At 27.1% G+C, this 27,115-nt stretch overlaps 1 protein-coding gene across 1 annotated transcript; it reads left to right on the top strand.

The window, feature by feature from the left end:
* Positions 1-778: 778 nt before the first annotated feature.
* LOC100197474 (non-structural maintenance of chromosomes element 3 homolog) lies at positions 779-25,347 on the top strand. Its single transcript, XM_065788946.1, has 10 exons — positions 779-917; positions 1,068-1,149; positions 4,799-4,862; positions 4,935-5,023; positions 11,054-11,163; positions 11,262-11,341; positions 11,515-11,560; positions 14,949-15,008; positions 19,923-20,037; positions 25,047-25,347. The coding sequence occupies exons 2-10, from the start codon at positions 1,069-1,071 to the stop codon at positions 25,122-25,124; spliced, it is 723 nt and encodes a 240-aa protein (XP_065645018.1). The 5' UTR covers positions 779-917; position 1,068; the 3' UTR covers positions 25,125-25,347.
* Positions 25,348-27,115: the final 1,768 nt, after the last annotated feature.

Here is a 27,115-nt window from a genome sequence, read left to right on the forward strand (position 1 = left end):
ACTCAATCATTTCGAATATTTCCAACATAATGTCAAACATTTTAGACAACACTTGTCAACATATATTTTGGCCAGAAAGTGTGGACTCAGAAATGTAAGGTGTTAATTTTTTGTCAAACTTGCAAGTAACTTGCCAAACCAAGGCTTCTTTAGCAAAATTTCGCCTTTTTTTTAATTTAAGTTTCTTATTTGCTTTTCCTATATGTTTTATAATATAAATGACAGTACATTTGCTGATGATGGTATTTGATTTTTTTAGCGCCTTCAATACAGAAGTTTTTAGGAATAAACTTGTTTCTTTCTGCAACACTCTTTCTACTAACTGTGTAGTTATTAGCAAAATATTTGCTATTGAATAGTAGCTTCTTTTGGGATTTAAAAATATTTGTGAATCTATTGTCTTCTTTCATCATTTTTAAAACTAATTTTTAGTTAATTGGGAACTAATACATTTTTTTTGAAACTGCAACGTATTATTAACAAAATACAAACAAAATATATTTACTAAAAAAATAAGGATGTGTTTATTCTTTAAAATATATTTTGTGTATACACTCTAAATATAAAAATGCAAATTTTGATATTGGGTGGAAGGGGCACAGCTGTTACTACTCATAGCCAAACTGACTTCTACACACTCAATTTGATAAATTTATAAGTTTACCAAAATTTGGTAATTATAACTTTTTGTAGAAATTTAGATTTTAGTTTTTTCACCTTTATTAAATTGTATTAAAGCCTTTTCTAATGATAATAACAACCTTGTATTTAATCAATTTATAAGTTTTTAGGAGGGTTTAATAAGACAAAGATCAAGGATTTTACCATTTTAAAACGCATATTAATTAGCAAGACTTTGGACCTTCTAGTTACTAGCAAACAATTTTCTAAATTCAATATACTTTATGATTTAAAAGGTAATCAATTTTTTCATTTGTTAAACAGTAAGTTAAAAGTTCTAAAAAAATAGTTTTTTAATTTATCAAAATTTTTAAAATTACTGTTCATGGAATTTTTATGGTTGAGTTTAGTTACAAATACCTTGATATCAAAGTTCTTTATTTTAGAATGCAAAATTTATCTCAGACATCCAGCAGTCAGGCTCTGAGAGCAATTGATTCATTAAGTTCAGCAGAATTTAAAAGAGTTGTAAGTATTTTTTGAAAATACTTTTTTGTGAACTTCTCATTTAAAAAGATAAGCTTAGACTTTTTTTAATGTTAATTTTTTTCAATTCAAGGTTCTGGCCTTGTGGAACCACAAAGCAAAATTTCAAATTATGAATAACATGTAAAAATCTCGTAATTCTAAACACTTAATTCTGATCTGCGACTAAAAGTCATTATTTTCAATATTTTTCCAATAACCTCCTAGTTACCTATAATACAAATGTATTTAATACACTAACTAGTTAGTGTTAATATTTAGGCTTTAAGTGAGTTAATAAATTTGGTTTAGTTCAATTTTTTCCAATAAATAATTACTAATCTCTCTCTCTTCCATGCACATATACACTTACACACACACACACACACACACACACACACACACACACACACACACACACACACACACACACACACACACACACACACACACACATATATATACATACATACATACATACATACATACATACATACATACATACATACATACATACATACATACATACATACATACATACATACATACATACATATGTTAATAATTTAGACATAGATTTTTCAAGTTTTTTACTTTACTCTTTTTCTATTTCAACAACAGTTTATGTATGCTATTTCTTACACAACCGTTTATGTATGCTACTTCTTACACAACCGTTTATGTTTGCTACTTCTTACACAACCGTTTATGTATGCTACTTCTTACACAACAGTTTATGTATGCTACTTCTTTTTTGTTAATGTTAATGCTACTTATACAGCAGTGTCACCAATCAAAGGAAGGTTTAAAAAAATATATTTTGCAACAAAAAATACAGAGAATGGATCAAAGATTGAAGTCCTTGGAAAATTTATTAACACCTGTTCAAAACTAAAGTTTAAAAAATTAAGTCTTTGAAGAATTTAATGGTGTTAAAAATAAAAATGTAAAAGTTGAACTTAAAAGTTTGCTGACAGACGATGCTTTTTCTACGCTTAAAATGAATTTCTTTCAAATGAAATTAATGGAAATATTTCAGATTGATTTTTATTTTTTTTAATTTTGTTAAGGTGCCCCAAAAAAGTCCTAATGGTTTTATCACAGAGCACCACAGATGAGCATTTAATTAAGAAGTTCACACCTCTTTCCTAACCGATGTTGCAAAACTTGCCCAGAATTGGAGTTTTAACCACAGATCCTTTAATCACTTTATCTTTTCAAAAATCAGTTCAATAATTAAAACTAAAGGTCATTGATACTCAAGTAAAATAAAGAAACTTTGCATTGACTTTGCATTTCTACTCTCCATGTGGTTATAGTTTTCTTCAACTGGCACTTTTTCTATAAATTATGAACCTGGTTTAATTTATGATAAGTTTTCTTTTCTACCAGTGAAATCAAAGTTTAGTAGCAACCATAAGTGTTGTACTCTGCTAATAGATGTTATGGCAATAAAATCAAATGTCTTGTTTGATAAAACCATGGAACAAGTTTTTTTTTCAAAATCTACAAAGTGAATTTGTAGATTTTGGAAAAAATATTGCAGCTTGTGATCCTGGGTACCATAGCTACAGAAGCTTTAGTTTTTTTTTGGACATCGGAAGACACCAATTGGTTATTTTTTTTGCAATAAGATAAAAGCAACCAGTTTAACATGTTTTATTAAAAAGATTTTGGATATAAACTTATAACATAGATGTTTGTAGAATTATGTTTGATGGTGCGAAAACTAATTTTAATTCTGTTTTACAATTAGAAATGTAGTTTGGAAGAGAACCAAAGGATATTAAATTTTTGACTTTGGAACAAATCGTGACTTTGATTATACATGTTAATCCAGACCCATTCAGTCATTTGCTGAAATTGGTTAGAAATGCTTTAAATAACATCAAGATAATTGTGAACAGAGATTTTTGTTTTTGGGTTCAGAAGCAACTATTCAGTTTATACATTTCATAGATAAATTATTTGAAAAGTTGAATTCAAGAATTCTATATGGAAAATTATCCCAAAAGCAATTATTTCTTTCTAGCCAATCAAATTTATTTAATGATTGTACCACCTGTTTAACTATTTTAAAATTTAGTTATGGTACTCCATTGTTAAAGCATAGATGAACTTTTGTGATGAAAAACGATTTAGAAAAAATATTTGCTTATGCCAAGCATATGAATACTGGCGTCTATATAATAGATAATAGCCATGAACACTGATCTGAAGATGAATCAGCTAAATTTAAATTAGTCTCACAAAGTAGGTCTGGTAAATTTTGCAAAACAATAAGGTTCAATAGATTTTATAATCCAATATTCACATGCTTGGTCTAGGCATATACTTTTATATTAATTTAGCTAAATATGCTTTAATTTTTTTTTAACTATTTTCCTTTTTTCCTAGACTACACTTTTTTCATATTGTTGAGTCATTTCTCTTCATCCCTCAGCCAATATTGTTATAATTAGTGACTTAAATGCTCATCACATTGAATTGCTTGGCTCTAAAACTCAAAATTTCCGAATTAATATTTTTTTTTATGTCTTATTTTCCAGACAATTCTAATTACTTACCTTCAATCGACAATTCTATTATTTACCTTCACTCCTTGGTTTGTATCTTGTATCATTACCTTAGCTCCTTGGTTTGTATCTTGTCTCTTACCGAACTCGTGCTCGGTTTCTCCTTGTTTTCCTTTTGATGGTTCAGATAAGAGTTCAGATGGTTTTGATGTTTTACAGAAATAAGTTCAGAAGGTTTTGATGATTTTTTTGGGATTGACTAACTGGGGTTTTTTTTGTGATGTTCTTTCGGTATATGTCTTTTGTCTTTGTTAACTAATATGGAAGTAAATTTGTTTTAAAAATGTTAAATGTAAAAAAATAATCATTAATATAATCTTTTTTTTCTATCTTTTATTACCAGAATTAGTAAATAGAAAAGTTATTATCAACATTAATATAAAAAGTGTCGCATCAAATAATGATACCAACATACTGAGAACTTATTTGTTTCAATTTAATGTGTCAAAACCTACCATTTTTTTTTAAACACATTTTAATAAGAAAGAAAGCCAACTTTTTGGCATTCTTTCTTATTAAAATGTGTTTGCTTTTAACCAATAAACTCTACATAATCCACCAATAAACACTACAAAGCTGTGAGAAATGCCCATTTGTTTTATTTTAATATATCATTCATCTGTAAAAAATGTTAATAAATGAATACAAAAGAGTTTAAGTTACATAATAATACAAATCACAAAAATGAACACAATCAAGTGTTTACTATTGTTAAAGTTTAATTAGTTTAAATTTTAATATAATTTATATGTTATGTTAATTTATATGTTGTATATATTGTTATAGTCATTAAATTAAACTTTATTTTATATGTTGTATATATTGTTATAGTTATTTAATTAAACTTTGTTTTATATTTTGTATATACTGTTATTTTGTATATACTGTTATTTTGTATATACTGTTATTTTGTATATATTCTGTTATTTTGTATATACTGTTATTTTGTATATACTGTTATTTTGTATATACTGTTATTTTGTATATGCTGTTATAGTCATTAAATTAAAATTGTTTTAGGCAATAAGGTTTTTAAAAGTTTTTTAATATTTTGATTTTATGAATTTATTATTTAGGTTGCTGACATGGTTCGTTACATTCTATTTTCAGACAGAAAAAAAGTTTGTATTAAAAAAGCAGGTAAAAATTTTTTGTTAATGTTTTATTTTTTATTTATTTAAAAGGTTTTAATTCTATTTTTTTTTTGTTAAGATTTGATAAAAGATGTTATAAAGGATGTATTTTATAACACTAAAGTTTTTCCAATTGTGTTTGAAGAAAGCAAGAAAGTTTTGCAAGAGGTAAATATTGCGAGAGCTTTATTTTATTAATCTTACATGTGATGAATACTAAAAATTTTATCAGATTAATTATTCATAAATTATAAATTTTTTTTTAAAATTGACAGTTTAATATTAGCAGAATTATAATAGTTTATTATTTATTTATTTTTTAATTATAATATTTTATTATTTATTCTATGTACAATTATTACTTTGAAAAAAAAAGTTTTAATTGCACTAAAATCTAGACCATTCTTATATACTATGTATACTAAGATTGGTCAAGGTTTTAGTGAAATATAAACTTTTTTTTCTTTCATGAATATGACACCACCTGCCAATCTAATGAGATATGCCAGCACCTGTGATCAAAAAGTAAGGTGAATTTTTAATTTAAACTTCCCGCCTTATTCGAATCGTCCAATCTTTTTTTATTTTTAAGTTGGTAGGAATGTCATTAACATTTGCGCCAAATTACATGTCAAACTCATAATTATTTTTTTTTGTTTACGCTTGTTTCTGAAGTATCAAAAGTGCATTCGGCGATTTTCACGATGTCTAATTTTGTTGAGCAAAGAAGTGCTATTAAATTTTGTTTGCGGAATGATATTTCTGCTGCTGAAACGTATCGAATGTTGCAAAAGGCCTTCGGTGAAGAGACTATGTCTCAAAAAAATGTTTACAAGTGATACAAAGACTTCAAAGAATGCCGAGAACGTGTTGATGACTTGGAACGCTCCGGACGACCATCGACTTTGATTGATGATTGTCACATCAACAAAATCAAAGAATTGGTGCTTGCAAATCGTCGGTTAACCATTCGAGACCTTGTTGACATGGTTGGAATATCATTTGGGTTGGTGCAAGCGATTTTGAAGGATCATTTGGGCCTCAGAAGACTCAAATCACGTTTGGTGCCGAAATTTCTCAATTTCTTTGAAAAAGAGCGTCGCGTTAAAACGTGTGAAGCAATGCTTTCTGACTATCAAGACGTCTACAAACAAATTATTACTGGCGATGAGACTTGGGTCTACGCATACGACCCTGAAACAACCGACCAATCGAGTGAATACCATGAAAAAGGCGAGCCGAGACCGAAGCAACCATGTCAAAGTCGCTCAAAAATCAAGGTCATGTTGACTGTTTTCTTTGATTATTGTGGTGTCGTGCACTACGAATTCCTTCCAACTGGTCAAACTGTCAACAAGGAATATTATTTAAGCGTTATGCGACGTTTGCGTGAAGCTATTCGCAAAAAGAGACCGTAATTATGGGCCAATAACTCTTGGATTTTGCACCACGATAATGCGCCTTCGGTGGTTGTGGAGCAACATGGGTAGAGTTTTTTGCCAAAAACTCTACCCATGTTGCTCCACAACCACCGTATTTGCCCGACTTAGCACCGTGTGACTTCTGGCTGTTCCCAAAGCTCAAGAGACCACTTCGGGGAAATCGTTTTGAGTCCATTGAAGAGATCCAACGTGAATCGGCACGCGCATTGAAGGCTATCCCTACCGAGGACTTTTCGGCATGCTTCGAAGACTGGAAAAAACGTTGGCAAAAGTGCATTGGGGCCGGGGGGGGATTATTTTGAGGGGGACGATACAAATTTGGAAGAATAAATAAAGATTTTTCATTTTATAAAAAAATTCACCTTACTTTTTGATCACAGTAGTATTCATAAAGTTTTTTTATATGTAATTGCTTCAATATTTTTTCTCAAAAAAGTCTTTACATGGTGAGATGCAGAATGCGTCAATAAGTTCTTGAACAACTTTATATGGAAATGGTGCCCTATAAGGGTATTCATATGAAGTAATATTTTTTAAACTGCAGTTACATCTGCTGTTATTGCATATAATGATCGTAACCAAGGACTTCAAGTTTTTAATAAGCTTGGTATAGACGCTGGGTATATTACTAAAGAAGGTTTAAAAAAATCTGGCATTAAGCATATCAAGGATTCTGGGAAAAAGTCAACTATCTCAGTTAAACAAAGGTGTAAAAACTTTTTGCTATCAGAGAAGGTCCTAATGATAAAAATGAACTTAAGGAATGAGAGACAACTTGGTTGCTTGTGGAGAATTTTAGTTTGCTTATTCAGTTTTTATTATTTCATTTTTTTTTTTTTTTTTTTCTATTAGGTTTTTTCTGCCATTAAATTTTCATTATATTTGTAATCTCTTAATAAAGATAACTTTTGTTTGTATAAAGCTGAAATGGTGATACTCTCTTATATGGTGATGTATTTATACATCTGAGTGAAGCACTTTCTAAAATTTTATAAAAAATGGTAACTAGTGCTATTTTTACATGAACATATTTTACTTTTTTTTTTAATTATAAGTTTGAGAGACAACCTGGTGTGTTTGAAAATTGAATCTTATTTTGTGACTCGCTCTGAGCACAAAATAAGATTCAAGTCACAAAAATTCCAAAGATTCTGATCATTTTTTCATTAAGTTATCTTTGTTGAAAGAAATATTTTAAATTAGAGTAAAAATCTATTCATAAAGTATACAATTAATGTCATTGTGAAATTTTTATGCAAATAGTGTTAACTAATTTTTATTTATAGTATATATCAATGCATTAAAGCACATTTAATTATTTTAAACTTTTTGAAAAAAATATTTTTTTTCGCTGTTTCCACCGTTGTGTGTACTAATTAGATTTTCTATGTATCTAGCGTAATACTTTAAATCTTGAGTAGTCTTTTAATATTTAAGTTTAATTTAATATAGTATTTAAATTTTAAATATTTAACAAATCTTAGGTATTTTTTGTTTTATTTGCTATGATTTTTGAACCTTTGGAAATTTTTAACCAATTGAGAATTCCACATTATATGCGCTGCCATCAGGCAGGCTAACACTCTGGTTTAGTTTGAGCATATGACTATTGGAGTCTTTGCAATACAAATGATGATAGCCATAACACTAAGATTCCAAGTTGAAACAGCCAAATTTAAAGTATATCAAATAGTAAGCATTGAGTAAGAGGTTGTTATTGTGAACTTTGCAAATGTTAAGATTCCACAGATCAAAAATTACAAATATGACTAATATTTCTGAAGGATAGATTGAAGCAATTTAGTGGTAATAATGGTTGATGGTGGTTTTTATATTTAATATTTTTAGGTACTATGTTTATGTTTTAAATTTTTTTAACTCGATTGATAGAATCAGCACCCTGAGAGCTACCACAGAGTTTGTAAAACTTTATATAAATCAAACTATTATAATCAAAAAATATATAATTATTTTATTCATATTCATATTACTGCAGAAAATTTTTTAACAAAAATAATTATAGCAATGATTTTCAAGTCAATAAAAAATATATATATATAACAATACTAAGTGAAAATAATAAATATATCAAAGTAATTAAAAAAAAAAAACTGTTCCCAAATAAGACATTTTCGTATTCTTTTGAAACTATCAATTTGATCATTTTTATCCTTTGTGTCCTTGTTTGTAACTTATATAAAGATTTCATTTCATCAATTAGAAGTATAACATCTGTTTTCTGATGATAATCTTTTTAAAAAAGAGCAACATAAGCTAATTTTTGATGTTGTTTTGATGTAATAGATGTTTAAAAGCCTATTTTAAACATCTATTACATCATTACATGTAATAGAGGTTATGCAGTACATCAAGCTACGGAGATACTTCAAGCTACAGTTCAAAATTTCAAATTAATAATCATAAGTAAACAATGTTTCTTTTTGTTCTCAATACAAAAGTTTATTCTAAATATAAAAGTTACAAATTATAACTAAGCTTGTACTTTTTTTAATTTGAATAAGTGAGACAAAAAGTGAGATAAGTGCTTTAGTTGTTTTAGAGCTTGCAAAGTTCAACACTTTATTTTCTTTTGTTTCCTTTTTGAAAATCTTAAGTAAAATCTTAAAGCAGACATCACAAACATTGTCTTGACTATTTATTCAACTGATCAGTCTTTCTTTTATTAAAACAAAGTTATTCATAGTTAAGCTGATAAATGATTTGAATTTTACTGTCTTGACTATTTATTTAACTGATCAGTCTTTCTTTTTATTAAAACAAAGTTGTTCATAGTTAAGTTGATAAATGACTCACTGTCTTTAAACAGAAAACATCAGTTGATCAATTTTTTTGAATTAACATTCTATCGCGCACAATCCTCAAACAATCCTTTTCTTAAAAAATATTTTAGGGAACATTTTTCTATATAATCAAAAATTCATTCAATTTTTTTGAAAATAAAATAATAATATGCGTATGCGACTCTTCACTGATTTCACTGGGTTTAAATTTTACTGTATTCATCTTCTTAATACTAAAGGTCTTCCCTGATTTGTCTGGATTTAAATTTTACTGCATTCATTATTTTAGTGCTGTAGGTCTTTACTGCTTTGTCTGGATTTAAATTTTATTGTATTCATCTTCTTAGTGCTGAAGGGGATACTATATAACTATATTTAGGTAGGCTACTCACTTTTTAAATTGTCATGGTTTGTTGAATATATGCTACTAGAGAAGTCCTTATCCCTATATTTTTTTTTTTTTTGTAGTCTAATAACTAATATTATCCGATTAATTTATTTTCAACCAATCTAATTCTATTAATTTGTTTTCAACCAATCTAATTTATCAATTAATTATCAATTTATCAATTCTTAACCAATCTAATCTTATTAATTTGTTTTCAACTAATCTAATTCTGTTAATTTATACTCAACCAAATTAATGTTGTTAATTTGTCTTCACTTTCTTCTTATTTTCTCTTGATACTCTGTACAACTTTGTTAAACAACTAATACTAAAAAGCTACCAGCTGGTTGTTTTAACTTTGTTAAAAATTGATGCTTAAACAACTAGGTGTGCTATTTCCTGGGTTTAAAAATAAACATTCTTTTTGAAAAACAAACAAAAAAATGAAACATGTTTGTTTAATTTAAATTCCTTTTTTATTTTTTAAGAAACTATATTTAGTTAATTTTATAAGAACTTGAATAAATTTTCATTTAAGTATAGACAATGTGTATTTTCATTTGAGTAAATTAAGTTTTTTAAATTGATAATAGATTTTGAATTCCTGTTTTGTGTCTGACTTATCTCAAATATAGCTAGAATTCATCCAATGTAACAACATCACATAGATTGTTTCTGAATAGGGATATATATTTCTTATATGTCTTAACTCTGTTGTTTTGATTAATTCCTGTAACCAACAGTTACATGGGTATCCATTGTCTTGCTCATTATCTTTTTTTTTAAAGAGTTGTGAATAATATAATAAGTTAGTTTTGTGAGTTGTACAATTTATTTTTTTAATAGTTGTATAATTTTATTATTACACACTTTAATACTATTTATTCTTAAATTCTATTCTTTAGTTCAAAATTTGTGTTTCAATATTTTCATTATAATTGATCTTTTAACTATTGAGCTCATGAAAAAAAGTTGTTTCTCACCTTTAAATATATGAACTTGATATTCAAAAGTTCTTGTAATTAGAAGCTGGTGAAGGAATTACAAGAATTTAACAATTCTTTGATGTCCATTATAATTCCAGCTTTTTAGTATTTTTTTAAACAATTGCATTAAATTATTTAATTAAATATTTAAATAAAAGATAAATCAAAATAAAAGTTAAATTTTTAAAAATTGCCCTTTACTTCTCTTTTTAAAAATTATTAAACCAAAGTTTTTAAAATGGTTTAAACCATGGTTCAAACCTATCACCCTGGTCATCTCCATTCTTAATTTTCATTCTACTCTCCATTTGACACAAAAAACAGAAGCCAAAACAAAATTCAATTGAGAGCTGTCTTACAACAACTTAGACCTTAAGTAAAAAAACTTTTAGCAGTTGGTAACCTGATAAGTATAATTAAATAACTTCTATTCCTAATGTCTAATGAATTGTAATCTAATTATATAAATGAATTTATATTGTATGATATGAAGGTGAATTTTAATATATAGTTATTTATGTATAGCTATACTTTATATATCATTCAATTTATAATTTAGAAAGACTAGAAAATTTTTTTAGACATTTGGTTTTGATGTTGTAGAGATTGTATCTGAAGATGGAAAGTCAAAAGGTTTTGTTCTTGTTAATCTATTAGAAGAAAATCCTGGATGTGAAAGTCTCTTAGATTGGTAGGTCTCAATAAACTTTTTTTTTTTATCATAGGCCAACTTCAAAAAATTGGAAAATTCTCTACTATACTTTTAATAGTCAAAATTATTTTTTTTAGGGGAAAAGAGAATGAAAAGATGGGTTTATTGATGGTTATAATTAGCATGATATATATGAATGAAGGTGTTTTAAGTGAAGGTGCATTATAATTGTTGTGTATATATGAATGAAGGTGTTTTAAACAAAGGAGCATTATAATTAATTTGATATATATATAAGTGAAGATGTTTAAAGTGAAATTAAAGAATGTCGTAACAAGTGGATTTGATTTTTTAGTGAATTTTTTCAGTTTTTTTTTCTTTCTGTAACAGCTTCATTATGGTACTGTTTAAAAAAACTTGGAATCGAAAAAAACAGGTAATAAAATTTTTTATTTGAAAAAAAGTTATAAGTTAAATAGAAAATTTAAAATTTGAAAGAGATTAAAATATATAATTATTTAATTTATGTATATATTAATAATATTTTCACTTAAAAACAAGGATTTTTGATTTTTGGATTTATAAACTCAAAAACCAATAAACTTTCAATGACTCTTAAATAAAATAAAATTGATTTGTAAAAATTAGTTTGGGTCAAATTTAAAATGAATACTCAACATAAAATAAAAATTATTAATTAAACATTGAATAAAAGAAATAACATAGAATAGACAATGAATAGATTCAATGATGTTTTAAATAGTTTCTTTATATTCATATTGCTTTGAAAGTTGTTTTTTTGATTTTAAAAATTTATTCTTTATTGTTATTATTATCATTTTTTAAACACTTGATTTCTTCGCAATAAATCAAATTCAAAATAATATTCAATAAAGTTTTATTTATATATATAAGAATATGGCATATGTATGAAAATCTGTAAATTTGAAGTTCAAAAAGTATTTTAGTCAAAAAGTCAAAGCCTCTAAAGTTAAATATTTATTATATATATATATTATTTAAATATATATTATTAAAGATTAGCTAAAAAACCCTGCATCTTAAAAGAAATACAAAAAACTATGAGTAAATCCAACATTGAGTAACTGAAATGCTTTTTAGCTCCAAAAAAAAATTAGAAAAAAAGGTGGTTAATACAATATTTCAAAATTGCACATCTAAAAATATCAAATTTACTATTGAAGATAATAAACAATTTTTTTTTTCTAATTTAGTTCTGAATTTAATACTGAATCACTTAACAAATTATTTTGAAGTTTTAAATTACATTTTAGTAAAATTAAATTAAATTAAAAAATCAAATTGAATTAAAATAAATTAGTTTTAAAGTTATATAATATGTATTACAAAACTAGATAATGGATAACAAATTAAAATGCAAATTAATTAAAAAAACTGTTAAACAGGAAAGAATTCTAAATCATAGATTTATTTTAATACGGTAAATAGTTTTAGTTAAAACGCATGAAAATAAACTGAACAAAACACAAAAAATAAAAAGCAAGTAGAGTTTTTAGAAGATGAAATAAATGATGTTATTTAGAACATCAACCATCATTAAGATCGTTCTAACGCAATAAGTTTGGTTTATCTCCAATGGAGCAAGAAAATTGGAAAAAAATAATTGTAGAGAGAAATAATAAAAACAACTAATTAAAAAGGTTTGAATGAAGAAAGCAAATTTGAATTCATTATAAAAGGAGATTCACTGATCAAAGTAAGCCTTAAAGAGAGGCAAACTAATACCAATCAGTAATTCAAAAATCTTTATACATTCAAATTTGCCACCATTACACAGAGCTTCATCATCTTAATCAACTTGTTACTCAGCTCAAATTTTATTGAACTGTTATTATACCAATCCAACATCCTTAAACAATAAAATGCAAGAGCTTCAAACAATCACCTTTCATCACAATTTTGACATTATTTTAGTCACAGAAACATGGTTTACAAAATCATCTGCTCCTCATATTACCAACTATAAGTTGTTTAGAAAAGATTGTACTAGTCGCGGAGGTGGAGTATATATGTTAATTCAAAATAAACTAGTACTGGAACAAATAAAAGGATACTAAATGGCAACTGTGTCAAGCAACAGTGGTGCTGTTTATCCATTGGCAAAGAAAAGCTTCTGCCAGGATGTATATATATGTCAATGATTCTCGATGCACAGGGCAACCTTAACACTTCTCTAACCACTATAAGAGACAATAAAGTTCATGAACCTTTCTATAAAATTCTAATCGCTATCTCATGTCTAAAAAATTCGATGGACTAATGATTGCAGGCGACTTCAATTATGCTGACATCAAATGGGGCATAAAATGCGACCCATTCAATTTAAACAGTCTCGAAAACAAGTTAAATTTTATCAATACTGCAAATGATTGTCATTTTATTCAATACATAAATTTCCAGACATGTCATAAAAATACCTAAGATCCATCTACAATCAATCTAATACTTACTGAAATGCAAGAACGAATATCAGAGATATCTCCAGGACCAACTTTTGGCAACCTTACACATGGACATTGTAGTATAATACGGGAATATCAGACTCAAATTAATCAAACTTTTCATCTTTTTTCTAACCACAGTCACAATTATGCTATAGGTGATTACAAGAATCTAAGCTTATATATAGGTAGCATGAATTGTTCATAACTACTCAAACCCTGCAACTGTATGCAACACTGTTGCGATACATTCTTATTGATATACGAAAAAAGTGTGATGAGCATTAAAATCATGAGTGTGATGCCATTGAGTATGATGAGCATTAAAGTTACCATTTGAAGATAAAGTTATCACCTGATAATCATTTTAAAACCATGGTTTGTGCAAGTTTCGGGTACAAAAGTTTGATCTGTGAAGCTGCATGAGTATTTATAAATTTTTCATAAAATACAACATAAAAGGTTATTAAAACAGGTTAACATTTTTTTTTTTTTTTTTTTAAACATCTTCGCTTCCAACAAGGCTGCAAGCAGCCACTAATTAAAGTTGGAAGTTACTGTAAGGGAAAAGATGAAGGTTGTAGAGCAAGATAACGATTGACGGACGATTTAAAAGATTGCAAATTATATGAATCAGGAAAGCAAGATGAAGGAAGCGAATTCCAAAGAACTGATGTTCGAGGAAAAAAACTAGACGAATAAGCGTTTTTGGAGCACTTAGGAACAGTCACAGAAAAAGGATGACACTTAATTAAATGACGAGTAACATGGGAATGAATTTTAGTAGATGGCACAAGAGACGCTAGCTCTTTAGAGCAGTGCCCATTATAGTATTTGTAGAAAAGAGAAAGAGAAGCAACATTACGACGATGTGATAATGGTTGAAGGTTGGCTGCAAGAGCAGGTCCAACTATGTTTACAATGCATTTTTGCACCTTGTCGTTTACAATGCGTTTTTGCACCATTTAAACAGGTATCTAATTCAGACTGTTGTTGCTTGCAGATGCTTTAAGGATGCAAACAATTTTCACTAGCTTTTGTTTGTGAAGATGTTGTTTCAACAATCATTAAAACTTTTCTAATGCTAAAAACTGTTTCTACTGTTTCTAATGCTAATTTCTGTTAACACAGGCTATAATATGTTGAATTCACTGTTGCACCAAAAAAATGAGCTTAAAATGATATAAATGCTAGTTATATGTCAACTTTTAAAATGATATAAATGTTAATCTAGCTTGGAGTTAAAAAATAATTCTGCAAATTTTTAAAATTTATTTCATATAATTTTTTAAAAACTTTTTCAATTTAATAATCAAAACTTTTAAAAAGTTTTTGTTATAGACAACATCGACTTTTTGGAGATGTGGATAAGCTTATTCAAATGGAATTTGTCAAGCAAAAGTGAGTTTTTTATAAAAAAATTCATTTTCTTTTTTTAATTATTAAGTTAATTATTTTCAGTACCAGAAAAAAAATAAAAATGGGGACATTACATTATCATTAGTTATTTTTTTAAGCATCCTCATAAGCATCTTTTTTTGTAAAAAAAAATGTCCCTGTAAGCATCTATTTTATAGAGAGCAAAAAGTACATACATCAACTATAAAATAGCCTGACTAGCAAGGGAGTGCTGCTACATCGACTGAGGGTTTGGTTAGGGTCAGCATCAAGATCATGCATTGGGTTAGGGTTATGGCAAGGTTTAAATATGGTTATATTACTGTAATTAATCGTTTTTGTAAATAGATGAAAATAAATAACAAAAAATATATATATAAAAAATATACTTTTATAAAATAATAAAATTTAAATTTTTAAATTAAAATTTAAGTATGTATAAATAAAATTTATACATATTTAAATTTCATAGTGTTTCTACCTCACTGTCTCTATTTGATTTTAAATCTTTCATTTCTGCACCTAAGTAGTTCATTACACAAGCAATAAACATATTTTGATCTCTGTAACTTATCCCTTTTCTTACACTTAAAGGTGTTGTCGCTGCTATAAGACCATCTCTGGTAATAATACTATGATCAATAATGGTAGTTGCATGTGCTTGTTTTTCTTTATTCTTTTTAGATATTTGGATTTCATTGGAATTGTCTTCTTTCTGCTTCGAACTCATATCTTTAGAATTTAGATAAAATATAAACTATAAAGGAGTTTTTTTACAAAGGTTTGGTAAGGACATAAACAATTTAATAAAACAAATAAAAACCTGATTCTAAACATATCCTTCCTTTATTGCAATTTGGTTCCACTTCCAGACCATAATCAGCTGAAAGACACTTATTGACTTTAAGGCATACAGTATTATCTTCTTCAATTTCCATTATGGGTTCAAAAGAGCCATCTGTCAATATTTTCTTTATGTATTTTTCATACCTTACATATCTCTCCATTCTTCTTTGAACTCTTGCTTCTAATTCCTTATCTCTAATGTGACTAATGTAACTCGTTTATTCCTCTGATCTTCAATGAATGAAAGATCTTCCATTATACTTTCTTTGTTTCTAGGCATATCGATACTTTGACGGATTAGTTCTTCTATGTTTGCTTTTCCAATATCAAAAAGACCTTTCGTTATACCCTAAAATTAATTACTTATAGTTATATATTAACTTACTCAACACATTAAATCTTAGTATAAAGTATTATTATACAGATCTACATATATAACAAAATAATGTTATATGTCTTTACTTGAAAGTCTGTAATTTTTTGTTCCCTGATATCTATCTTCCAAGTTAGTTTTTCCTGTTTACCATAAGCTGCCACTTTTTGTTAAGTTTTACAAATTTTTCAAGAATTTTTGATTCAGAAATGAAATAGTTGCCAAATCCGCAGAGTTTCCAGAGGTTTACTATTTTCTGGAAGAGACAAAAGTTTTCATTTTCTTGCTTACATGTAGGGTTTTCTTTTCATACCATATCAAAAAATTTGCCAGCCGCACATGCAAAGTTTGTTTTTAAGCTTTTAAATCGATTTGACCTAGAACTAATAAGATATTGGTAATGTCTTAAAACTGTTCCATTGGTTGGGAGCTGATAAGGTGGTAATTCAGAAATAAGTGATTTAAGTAGATACAATGGTCTTCTGACATTTGTATTTAAGATATATAGAGAATTATTTTTTATTTTTTTTTGCTTTTCCCATCCTCATCTGTAAATGCAATATTTAATTAGTTTTCTAAAATCATAAATGTGCAGGAAATATTCATTTTATTAGTTCATAACAAAGAATAATTGATTTTAATGTTAACAAAAAGTAAAAAAAATAGAAAAAATGACAAATATCATAAATATCAATTTTTACATAAAGCACTTAGAGTGGTCAAAAACAACTTTCCCAGACCTTTTTAAATTCGTAATGAGACGGAGAACAGCTTTAAACGTAGTGGTAATTTTTGAAAAAAAAAAAATTAAAAAATTGTCATCCTAAATATATATATATATATATATATATATATATATATATATATATATATATATATATATATATATATATATATATATATATTGATTGGTTGTTTATGTATTATATTAAAATAATACAAAACTCTCGAGCGTAAAACAGTGCTCAATATTACTATAATAGAGCAATAAATACTTGAATTTTATTTATATGAAAAACAGCATTATTAATAGTACTTAAAGTTTCGTGCCATTTTACGCGTCAATCATCAGCTATTAACTACATATAAAAAAAAAAACCTGTTAGAAAAAACCGTTTAAAAACAAACTTTTTTACAAATGAATTAAAAATTACAGTAGAACGTTTTCTAACATAATAAAAGATGTAACTATTTAGTCTCCGGATCAAAAGAGGACAGTAGAAATTTGTTGGAATGTCGACACTTAGATAATATTTCATCTTTTTTATTCAGAAGGTTGTTTTTTTTGTGATATTATAATTATATAATAATAATATAATTATATATTAATAATATAATAAATTATATATTATAATTTTTTTTGTGAAATTATAAATTTCCCATGAAGGCAGAGGTTACAAATTTTAGATGTTGTTTTAATAGGTTTACAGCGTTTTATAATTTTCCATTTATTGTGTGCTTTATGTTTTTTTCTTTTAAACTCCAAATCTCCTTAGTAAGCTCGGTATCATTTCTGTATTTCACAGTATTAAGTATATCACAGATTTTAAATGATTTGTGTATCTAAGTTTGAATGGTGTCTTGCTGATACCGAAATATATTTTTTCTTTTTCTTTAGGATTAGGATTTTCATCAATCACAGATAAAAAATATTACCTATTAAACACTGATTGGTTATGTGAAATAATTATAGATTTTACATTTTGCATACAGCTATAACTAACTGATTGAATTTCTGTTAAATATTTTGTGAAATTTATGGTTTACTGAAAAGTGCAGGTCAATTAATGCAAGTACACGACTGCCTATATATATATATATATATATATATATATATATATATATATATATATATATATATATATATATATATATATATATATATATATATATATATATATATATATATATATATATATATATATATGTATATATATATATAAATATATATATATGTATGTGTATGTATGTGTATGTATATATATATTTGTATACATATATATATATTTATATACATATATATATATATGTATACAAATATATACACATATATATACATATATACACATATATATATATATATACACTTATATATATATATTTATATATATATATATATATATACACACATATATTTATATGCGGTAGTGGTGTTGTGGTAAAGCGCTTGCTTCATAAGCAAGAGGTTCTGAGTTCGATCCCCACCACGTCCCTGGTAGCACCGCGCTCAACTTGTTTCTCCGCGCAGTGGCCTTGTTCGTCGAGGTTCGTGTTTCGGAGTTATAGGGTTGAGAGAGGGTTATAACCACTATTTAGTAGCCTCCTTATCTGTAGTGGCCTTCTTGGCCTTGAAGAGGTGAATAACAAAAAAAAAAAAGTAAAAAAGTGTTTTAATTTTTCAGAAAAAGAAGAAAAAAATTAATCCCAAAACCTCAGTTGATGTAGCAGCACTCAGTTGCGAGTCAGGCTATTTGTCAGTTGATGTATTTACAACTCTGCAACTTTATGATGTCATCTGTGTGTGTCTATTGCTGCATTTATATATGTATATAAATATATAAATATATATATATAAATATATATATATATATATATATATATATATATATATATATATATATATATATATATATATATATATATATATATATATATATATATATATGTATATATATATATATATATATGTATAGATATATATGTATATATATATATATATATATATATATATATATATATATATATATATATATATATATATATATATATATATATATATATATGTATATATATATATATATATATATATATATATATATATATATGTATATATATGTATGTATATATATATATGATTGTATATAAACATTTTGTTTAACCTTTAAAATATAGTACAATGATTAACATTAGGCTGCTTTTAAATTAATTCATAGTTTATAACATTTCTAAACAGACCATGACAGTAAATAGTTAAGCAAAAAGGTGATAAAAATGATAAAGGACAGTAAATCATTAAGTAATAAACAAATAATTATTTATTTTTTAATATTTTTTATAAAAACAAGATTCCTAATAAGATATAAATTTTATGGAAATATTGAATTGGTCTTTTCCATTTATATATATATATATATATATATATATATATATATATATATATATATATATATATATATATATATATATATATATATATATATATATATATATATATATATATATTAGTAGTAGAAAATCACTTAACAAAAATTTTTTCTACTACTAATATAATTGCTCTGTTTTTCTACTACTAATATAATTGCTCTGTTCTTTTAAGAACATTGAGCACTCTATTGTGTAGAATACTTTTTAAAGTTGTTTAAATATATATATATATATATATATATATATATATATATATATATATATATATATATATATATATATTATATATATATATATATAAATATATATATATATATATATATTTATATATATATATATACACACACACACATATATGTGTGTGTGTGTAACTTGTTTAGCAGTCGCTTAACAAATAGAAGTTAAAAGTTTTGGTAACAAAAAGAAAAATTTCAAACTATGATAAGTAAAGTGTATTAGTAAAATCAAAACAAATATTTTTAATTTTTCATAAAAGCAAAAAGCCTTTCGGAAATAATCTTCATCTGTATATGTTTTTGTTTTTTTTACTTTAGTTACCTTGAACGCAAAAAGCAGACAATCACAGAGGGTTCATTGATTCAATACCACATTGGACCTCGTACTAGCGTTGAAATAAGTAAACGAAAAATTCTTCAATTTGTATCTAAGGTATTTTATTAGTCTGTATGATTATATTATATTATATTACATTTTATATATATATATATATATATATATATATATATATATATATATATATATATATATATATCAGAGCTGGGTACTGGTAGCGTTTTTTTGGCTACCCCAAAGCGCTGCTGCTATCAGCATCATCTTTGGGGTAGCCAAAAAAACGCTACCATTACTTTATGAAACTTTAAAATTAGTATTACTAGCCTGCTACCAAAATAATTTTTATTTAAATTCTTTTTTTTAAAACAAAATAAAAAATCTTATTGTCCTCCTTTCCCAGGTTAAGTTTTGATATCCAGTGGGTTGATATCCAGTAGGTTGATATCCAGTGAGTTGATATCCATATGGGTTGATATAAAGTGACAGTTTTTTATTGTTTTAAACTCTTTTTAGTGTTTTATACTAAATTTAAATTTAGGTAGTGTTGCTAAGTTTTCATAATTAAATTGTAACTTATATTGATGTCACTAATATCAGCTTGGTGAGTCTCATTAGATTCTGCCACATGCATCTTTTTAGTCCAACTATTGTATTGTCCACTGTGCAATATTCATGGCAGATGTAGCTGACAACCTGCAGATTGTAAAATGGATGAGCAAAAGAATGGAAATACCTATCAAATGTAAACATTATAGAATATTTAGGTTGTTGTATTTATATACAACAAAAAATATAGAAAATTATGTTCTTTGACTAATAAGTATTTTAACGCATTATAGTAGGAGTTCAAACTAGTGATTCTTGGTGTTGTCAACTTTTGGGCTGCAATTTAAAACAATTAAAAATAAGTTTTATTATCAATCAAACAAGATTTTTTGTCACATATTTTTTTAAAGAGCAGCATTGAACAACAAATTCCAACATTTTCTTGCTTTTCTTCACAACAAGTAACTTTTTTCTTTTTATAAGATTTATAGCCACAACTTCTTTTCACTCTTTGTATAATGGAAGCAATTGTATTAAATTTATTTGCTAAAGTTTGAACGGAAATCTGCGGACTTCTGTAAGGCATCTTTCTCTTTTTTAACTAGATAAAAAAAATACTTTTTTTCTTCAACTTTCTGATTTCTCTTTGATTGTATCAGTTTTGAGATTGTACTTTAAATAGTTTTACAATTTTTTGCAATGCTCTGCACTTTTTTCAAAGCAATCTGTAACTTTTTAGAATTTGTTTTGTTTGATACACCAGGATTTTCAACCAGAAAATGCAAAAAATATTCTTGCTACTTATCTTGATTTGATGACATTTCATTTAAAACTAATTGTTTTAAAATCAGAGTTGTTTAAATTTTTAATAATACTAATACAATGACATTTTAAAACCAATTAGTTAATTAAAGTAATCCACGGTTTCTGTAAACATTAGATAAACTGCAGATTTTTTTCTGGTACATGTCATATATGCTCTTTTCTACCAATACTACAATGGGCACTGCTCTAAAGACGCTAGCTCTTTAGAGCAGTGCCCATTGTAGTATTGGTAGAAAAGAGAAAGAGAAGCAACTTTACGACGATGTAATAATAGTTGGAGGTTGGCTGCAAGAGCAGGTCCAACTATGTTAACAATGCGTTTTTGCACCTTGTCTAAAAGAGAAAGGGCATCATTTGAAGATCTGTCCCAGATATGGCAACAGTATTCCATACAAGGCCAGATTTGAGATTTATAGAGATAAAGAATAAAATCTGGAGTAAGAAAGTGTCGAACTCGATAAAGAGATGCAACCTTAGCAGATGCTAATTTTCCAACTGATTTGATATATGGTTTCCAAGAAAGATTGGAAGTAAGAGTTAATCCTTGAAGATGAAGGGTAGATGACTCATCAAGTACATTACCGTTCATAAATATAGAAAGATCTAAATTATTGCAATAATGATTGGCTGAAAAAAATTGAGTTTTATCTGAACTAAAGCTCACCAGCCACTGTGAGCCCCATGCTGTAGCAGAAGTGAGATCCTTTTCAAGCTCAAATGCCCCCTCCAAGCAATCAGAGAGTGTTGGCTTCTTATTATGACAAGAATAAATGGTAGTATCATCAGCAAACAATGCCACCTTAGGTGTGAGAATATTTGGAAGATCGTTAATGTAAATTAAAAAGAGTATAGGGCCGAGGATAGAACCTTGAGGTTCCCCTGAAGTTACAAAATAAGAAGAAGAGTGCTGTCCATCAAGGACAACTTTTATACTACGAATGGAATAGAAGGATTCAATAATCTTAACAATCTTACCAGATGCACGGTAAGAAGAAAGCTTATGGAGAAGAATGCCAAACTTTATCAAAAGCTTTAGAAATGTCAAGAGCGATAGCCTTAACCTCTCCGTCTCTATCTAATGCACCATAAAACCTATTGGTTATATAGAATGAGAATACCGGGCTTTGGCGTTAGACAAAACTTTTTTACAATGGTTTCTAGCAGTAATAAACAGATGTCTGTTTTCTGAAGAATTGTTTTGCTGATAGATTTGAAAGTAATGGTTTCGATTGGCAATTGCAGCAGCACAATGTGAGGAGAACCATGGAGAAGAGTGATGCTTGACCTGGAATTGTCAAGAGGGAACAAAAGATTCCATGCCAGCTTGAATCCACAAAGTTATGTAAGAAGCACATATGTCAACAGAAAGACGAAAGATTTCTACCCAAGGGCTATCATGAAGAAAATCACGGAAAGAGTTCCAGTCAACTTTAAGGTAGTTGTAAGAGGTACGATGATAGATATTCAGATGATGAAGAAAATAGAGATAATAGTTTATATATATATATATAAAATATATATATATATATATATATTTTTGTTATTCACCTCCTCAAGGCCAAGGAGGCCACTACAGTTGAGGAGGCTACTTAATAGTGGTTATAACCCTCTCTCAACTCTATAACTCCGAAACACGAACCTCGATGAACAAGGCCGCTGCGCGGAGAAACAAGTTGAGCGCGGTACTACCAGGGACGTGGTGGGGATCGAACTCGGAACCTCTTGCTTATGAAGTGAGCGCTTTACCACAACACCACTACCGCATATGGTATATATATATATATATAAATAGTACACTCTTTTTATATTGTTTATATACTCAGTACACTGTTTTTATATTATTTGTATTTATATATATATACATATATATATATATATATATATATATATATATATATATATATATATATATATATATATATATATATATATTTATATTTATATTTGTTTTCATTGAATTTGTTTACTTTATAGTCAAATTATATTAACAATGCTGTATTATATACTTTATTATAACAAAATAGAACCCATAGTTTTTCTAGGCTCCAGGTTTCCATATATTTCCATAAATAAATGAAAAACATCTTAAGTTTTTTTTTTTAATCATGTCTGTATTAATAAGTTTAAAAAGAATTTTGGTTGAAAATTTCTTATTAGTTCTTTCTCTACATTTTGTACTTTTGGTGAACTTTTGTTTGGTTTTTTAGTTTAAAATGCAATTATAATTGATTCTTTAGTTTAAAATACAAGAATGATTGGTTCTTTAGTTAAAAATACAATCAATCAAATATGATGAAGATTCTTCATTTATTCCATAATTCACAATAATCACAACATTTATAAAGATTTTTTTCCTACTGAAGCACACTTCATTTACTAGCATAAATATCAGTACATTAGACAAGAAAAAAATTAGCTGCTTTTGAGTTGACAACATTTTAAGATTGTATTATTGATAAGCATAGAAGTTCTTAAATCTATTTACTCTTTTTACTGACGACATAGCTATAGTCTTGGCAAAATGTCATCACTTTTTAGAACAGACAGCCAATTTAATGAATGGTGACATTCTTACTGAGTTTGAAACTTTAAGTCTTCTTGGATTATTCTTTAATAATGACCTCTCATAGAAACCATATATGTTATCTATTGCAAACTTAGCCCCTGCTTCTCTATCGTACTTGTTGTTTTCTTAATCCTGATTCCATTTTCTATCTCTATAAGTCTCTTATTTATATTTGTATGACTTTTCGTCATATTTAAGCTGGTTTTTTTTTGTCATATTTAAGCTAGGTACTCTTAGACAAGGGCCAAAACGCATTGTAAATATTGTTAGACGTGTTCTAGCTGTTAAGCTTGTGACTCTAACAACACGTGGCTCTAACAACACGTGACTCTAATCTTAATCTTTTTTTCTTCAAATAATAAATTATTTTACTTTAAATATTATTATTTATATATTAATATTAAATATTATGTTTGCTGCTGAAGCAATCTATCATTACTTCTTTCATCAAACAAAACTAAATCTTACGTGACTTGTCATTCAGTTAAGTTACATCCTTTTACTGTAACTTCCTTCATGTTCATAAAGCTTTTATTCATTAAGTTTTTTTTCTTCGAACATCGGTGCTTTGGAGTTCTGTCTCGTCTTCATGTTTTTTGACTTAATTTACACTTTTTTTAAGTCTTCTGTCAACCACATTCATTCTTTAATTCTTATTGCTGCTTTTTGTTAGTTCTATTTTTTTTAAATCTATGTAATTTTTGTTAAGTCTATGTAATTTTTATTAACCTATATAAATAGTGCTTGCTTGCAGCTTTGTTGGAAATGAATTTATTGAAAAGTGATTCAAAGAAAAAAAATTTCAACAAATGTTTCTTGAAGTCAAAACAAACATTGTATTTTGTTTTACTTTTAATGTTTTACAATATGACATATAAATATTATTTTATTCATATAAATAAATAATAATAAAAAATAAAGATCTAACATCATTACTCAACATTTAACATTTGCTATCCGACACAGCAATCTTTGTATATCTTCGAGTATCTTCTTTAAGATTCACGTTCTACTTTCTCTCTTATCTTTGGTGAGATTGGAAGCCAAAGATAAAGGAAATGATAGAGATAATTAAGGAAATGGTAAAGATAAAGGAGATGTTGTCTAAAAATTATGTTAATAAGTTTTACGTTCTCTTATATTTTTATATTTAGTTAATTTTTTTTAGGTTTATGGTGTTGAATCAATTAAATCGTGGAAAGTTCAATACCAAGATGTTGTTGCATCTGAACAAGTAAACAAATGACACGTATAAACACATTGGAGGTTATATCTATTAACTAATATGTTAATACTAGTTTCTTTAAAATCTTTTTGAAAGAGTTTGACGGCTTAACTTATCTTCACGGTATTGGATTTTTGTTGTATCAGCTGATAAACAGAATACTTCTGTTTATCAGATTTTTATTTTATAAAGTCTTTTTTAACTATATCGTTCATATTTAGATTATATTTATAGTACTCAAAAAGTATTTTTATTATCAAAAATTACAAGAACACTTGGGACTTTCAGTAGATTTTATTTGTTTTGTTTATATTATTAAAAAATATCTGATTGAATATTTAAGCTAACTGTACTTCCACTTTTATTTTTATTTTTTTATGCGTGTGAAAACAATGAATTTTTTTTTTCTTCTACCGTCAAATGGGTTAGTTCAATTCTACAGAAGATTACTTAGCACCTATTTTAAAATTTTTTTGTAACTCCCTACTTCTTTTTTCTAGTAGGGGGTTTTAAATTAATTAAAAACCCCCTACTAGAATAAAGTGTATTTTAAAAATCTGTCACCTAGTATTGCCTCATATTATCCATCTTTTCCGCCTTCTACAGATCCATAAGTTTCAGCTAGAAATCGTATTTCCGTATTTTAGGCTGTATAGCAAAGCATTTTGAAACTTTTCAAAAGAATTTTCTAATTAAACATTAGGTGGGCATGGCGGGAGTTCAACCTCTATACCTTTATAAACGCTATCTTCACCTTGGTTCTCGTTGTTTTTAAAATTAAGATCTGGAATCTGAGCAACTAGCATTAATAGCTGGTGAACAATACAATACAAAATATTTCAATCTTAATCTATGTAAGATTCCGCTAAGAGCTTTTCTTGGACGGTACTAGGATCTAAAATTTGCAAACGGTCAACCTCTTGAACGGATCATTTTCATTAGCTTTCCAATTTGCCAATTGCTGGTTTGTTTTTAATAATAGGTTTTTTAAGCAATTGATAACAACTCTTGTTTAGATTGTTTTTTTTTTTTGTTCTTCTCACTCCAAAATTTTAACTTAATTCTCAAACAGATATTTCTAATTCAAGATTAGAAATGGTAATTTTTTAAATGGAGTTATTGCTTTTGTTGTTCTGCCTGCTGGACCAATAACAACCTTAAATTTACAGATACTTCGTACAACGCCGTGATCCATAGGTTAAAACACAAATGAGGTCATTTTTTTTTTTTTTTTGTTGAGGCGCTCCCAGAAAATATATCCGTCTTATCACCGAGAACCGCGAAGAAGCATTTAACCAGGAAATTTAAGCTTCCTCCCTAACCGTAACAGACTAGAGCCGACATGGAATCTTAAACCTTTTTGTTCTGAGCCATAAATCTAACCACTACGTCAGGGCTGTATATAGTTAGTGAGAAGAAACATTAAGTTAATGCTGCTTAGTCCTTCAATGTGTCGGTGGCCGGAACGGTAATTCCCAGGCGATACTACTTTTACATCTTTTTCAACCAACAATCAGGTGCTTTAAACTCCAACTCTCCCAATGGTTCACGGCATTTTAGTACCTTTTCTTTCAGTATGATGCCATTGATTGGTACTCGTTAACCTATTTTTTCAATGAACCGTGTCAATATGGTTTTTTCTACATTTTCAAAATTACTCGTACGAAGTTTCTTCTGTTTAGATTTTGTGCCAGTTTTTTCCTAGCAAACTCAAGGACTTGTTTATTTTTAACCCAGGTTAATAAAATAAAATTTAATTGGTTTGATGTTGAAGACAAATCATTTATGCATAGTAAAAAAAGTAAAGGTCCAAGTATAGAACCCTGTGGGACTCCGCAGTTTATAGTTTTTTTGGTCGTTTCTAAATTTTCAAATTGTACATATAGTTTTCTGTTTGAAAGGTAATTTTCAAACCAGAGTAAGTTTGTCTCCTTTATTCCTTAATATTCCAGTTTTTTTATTAGAATGGAATGATTCACCGTATCAAAAGCTTTCGACAGATCAATGAAAAC

Source organism: Hydra vulgaris, chromosome 01 (assembly GCF_038396675.1).
Source record: "Hydra vulgaris chromosome 01, alternate assembly HydraT2T_AEP".
Taxonomy (NCBI): Eukaryota; Metazoa; Cnidaria; class Hydrozoa; order Anthoathecata; family Hydridae; genus Hydra; species Hydra vulgaris.

Bases quoted from the DNA above. Each gene is read 5' to 3' on its own strand.
- LOC100197474 (XM_065788946.1), top strand. From the start codon at position 1,069: ATGCAAAATTTATCTCAGACATCCAGCAGTCAGGCTCTGAGAGCAATT. The intron at 5,024-11,053 runs GTAAATATTGCG...AAATTTTTTTAG, and splicing joins GCAAGAAAGTTTTGCAAGAG to ACATTTGGTTTTGATGTTGT. The intron at 11,164-11,261 runs GTAGGTCTCAAT...TATTTTTTTTAG, and splicing joins TGTGAAAGTCTCTTAGATTG to GGGAAAAGAGAATGAAAAGA.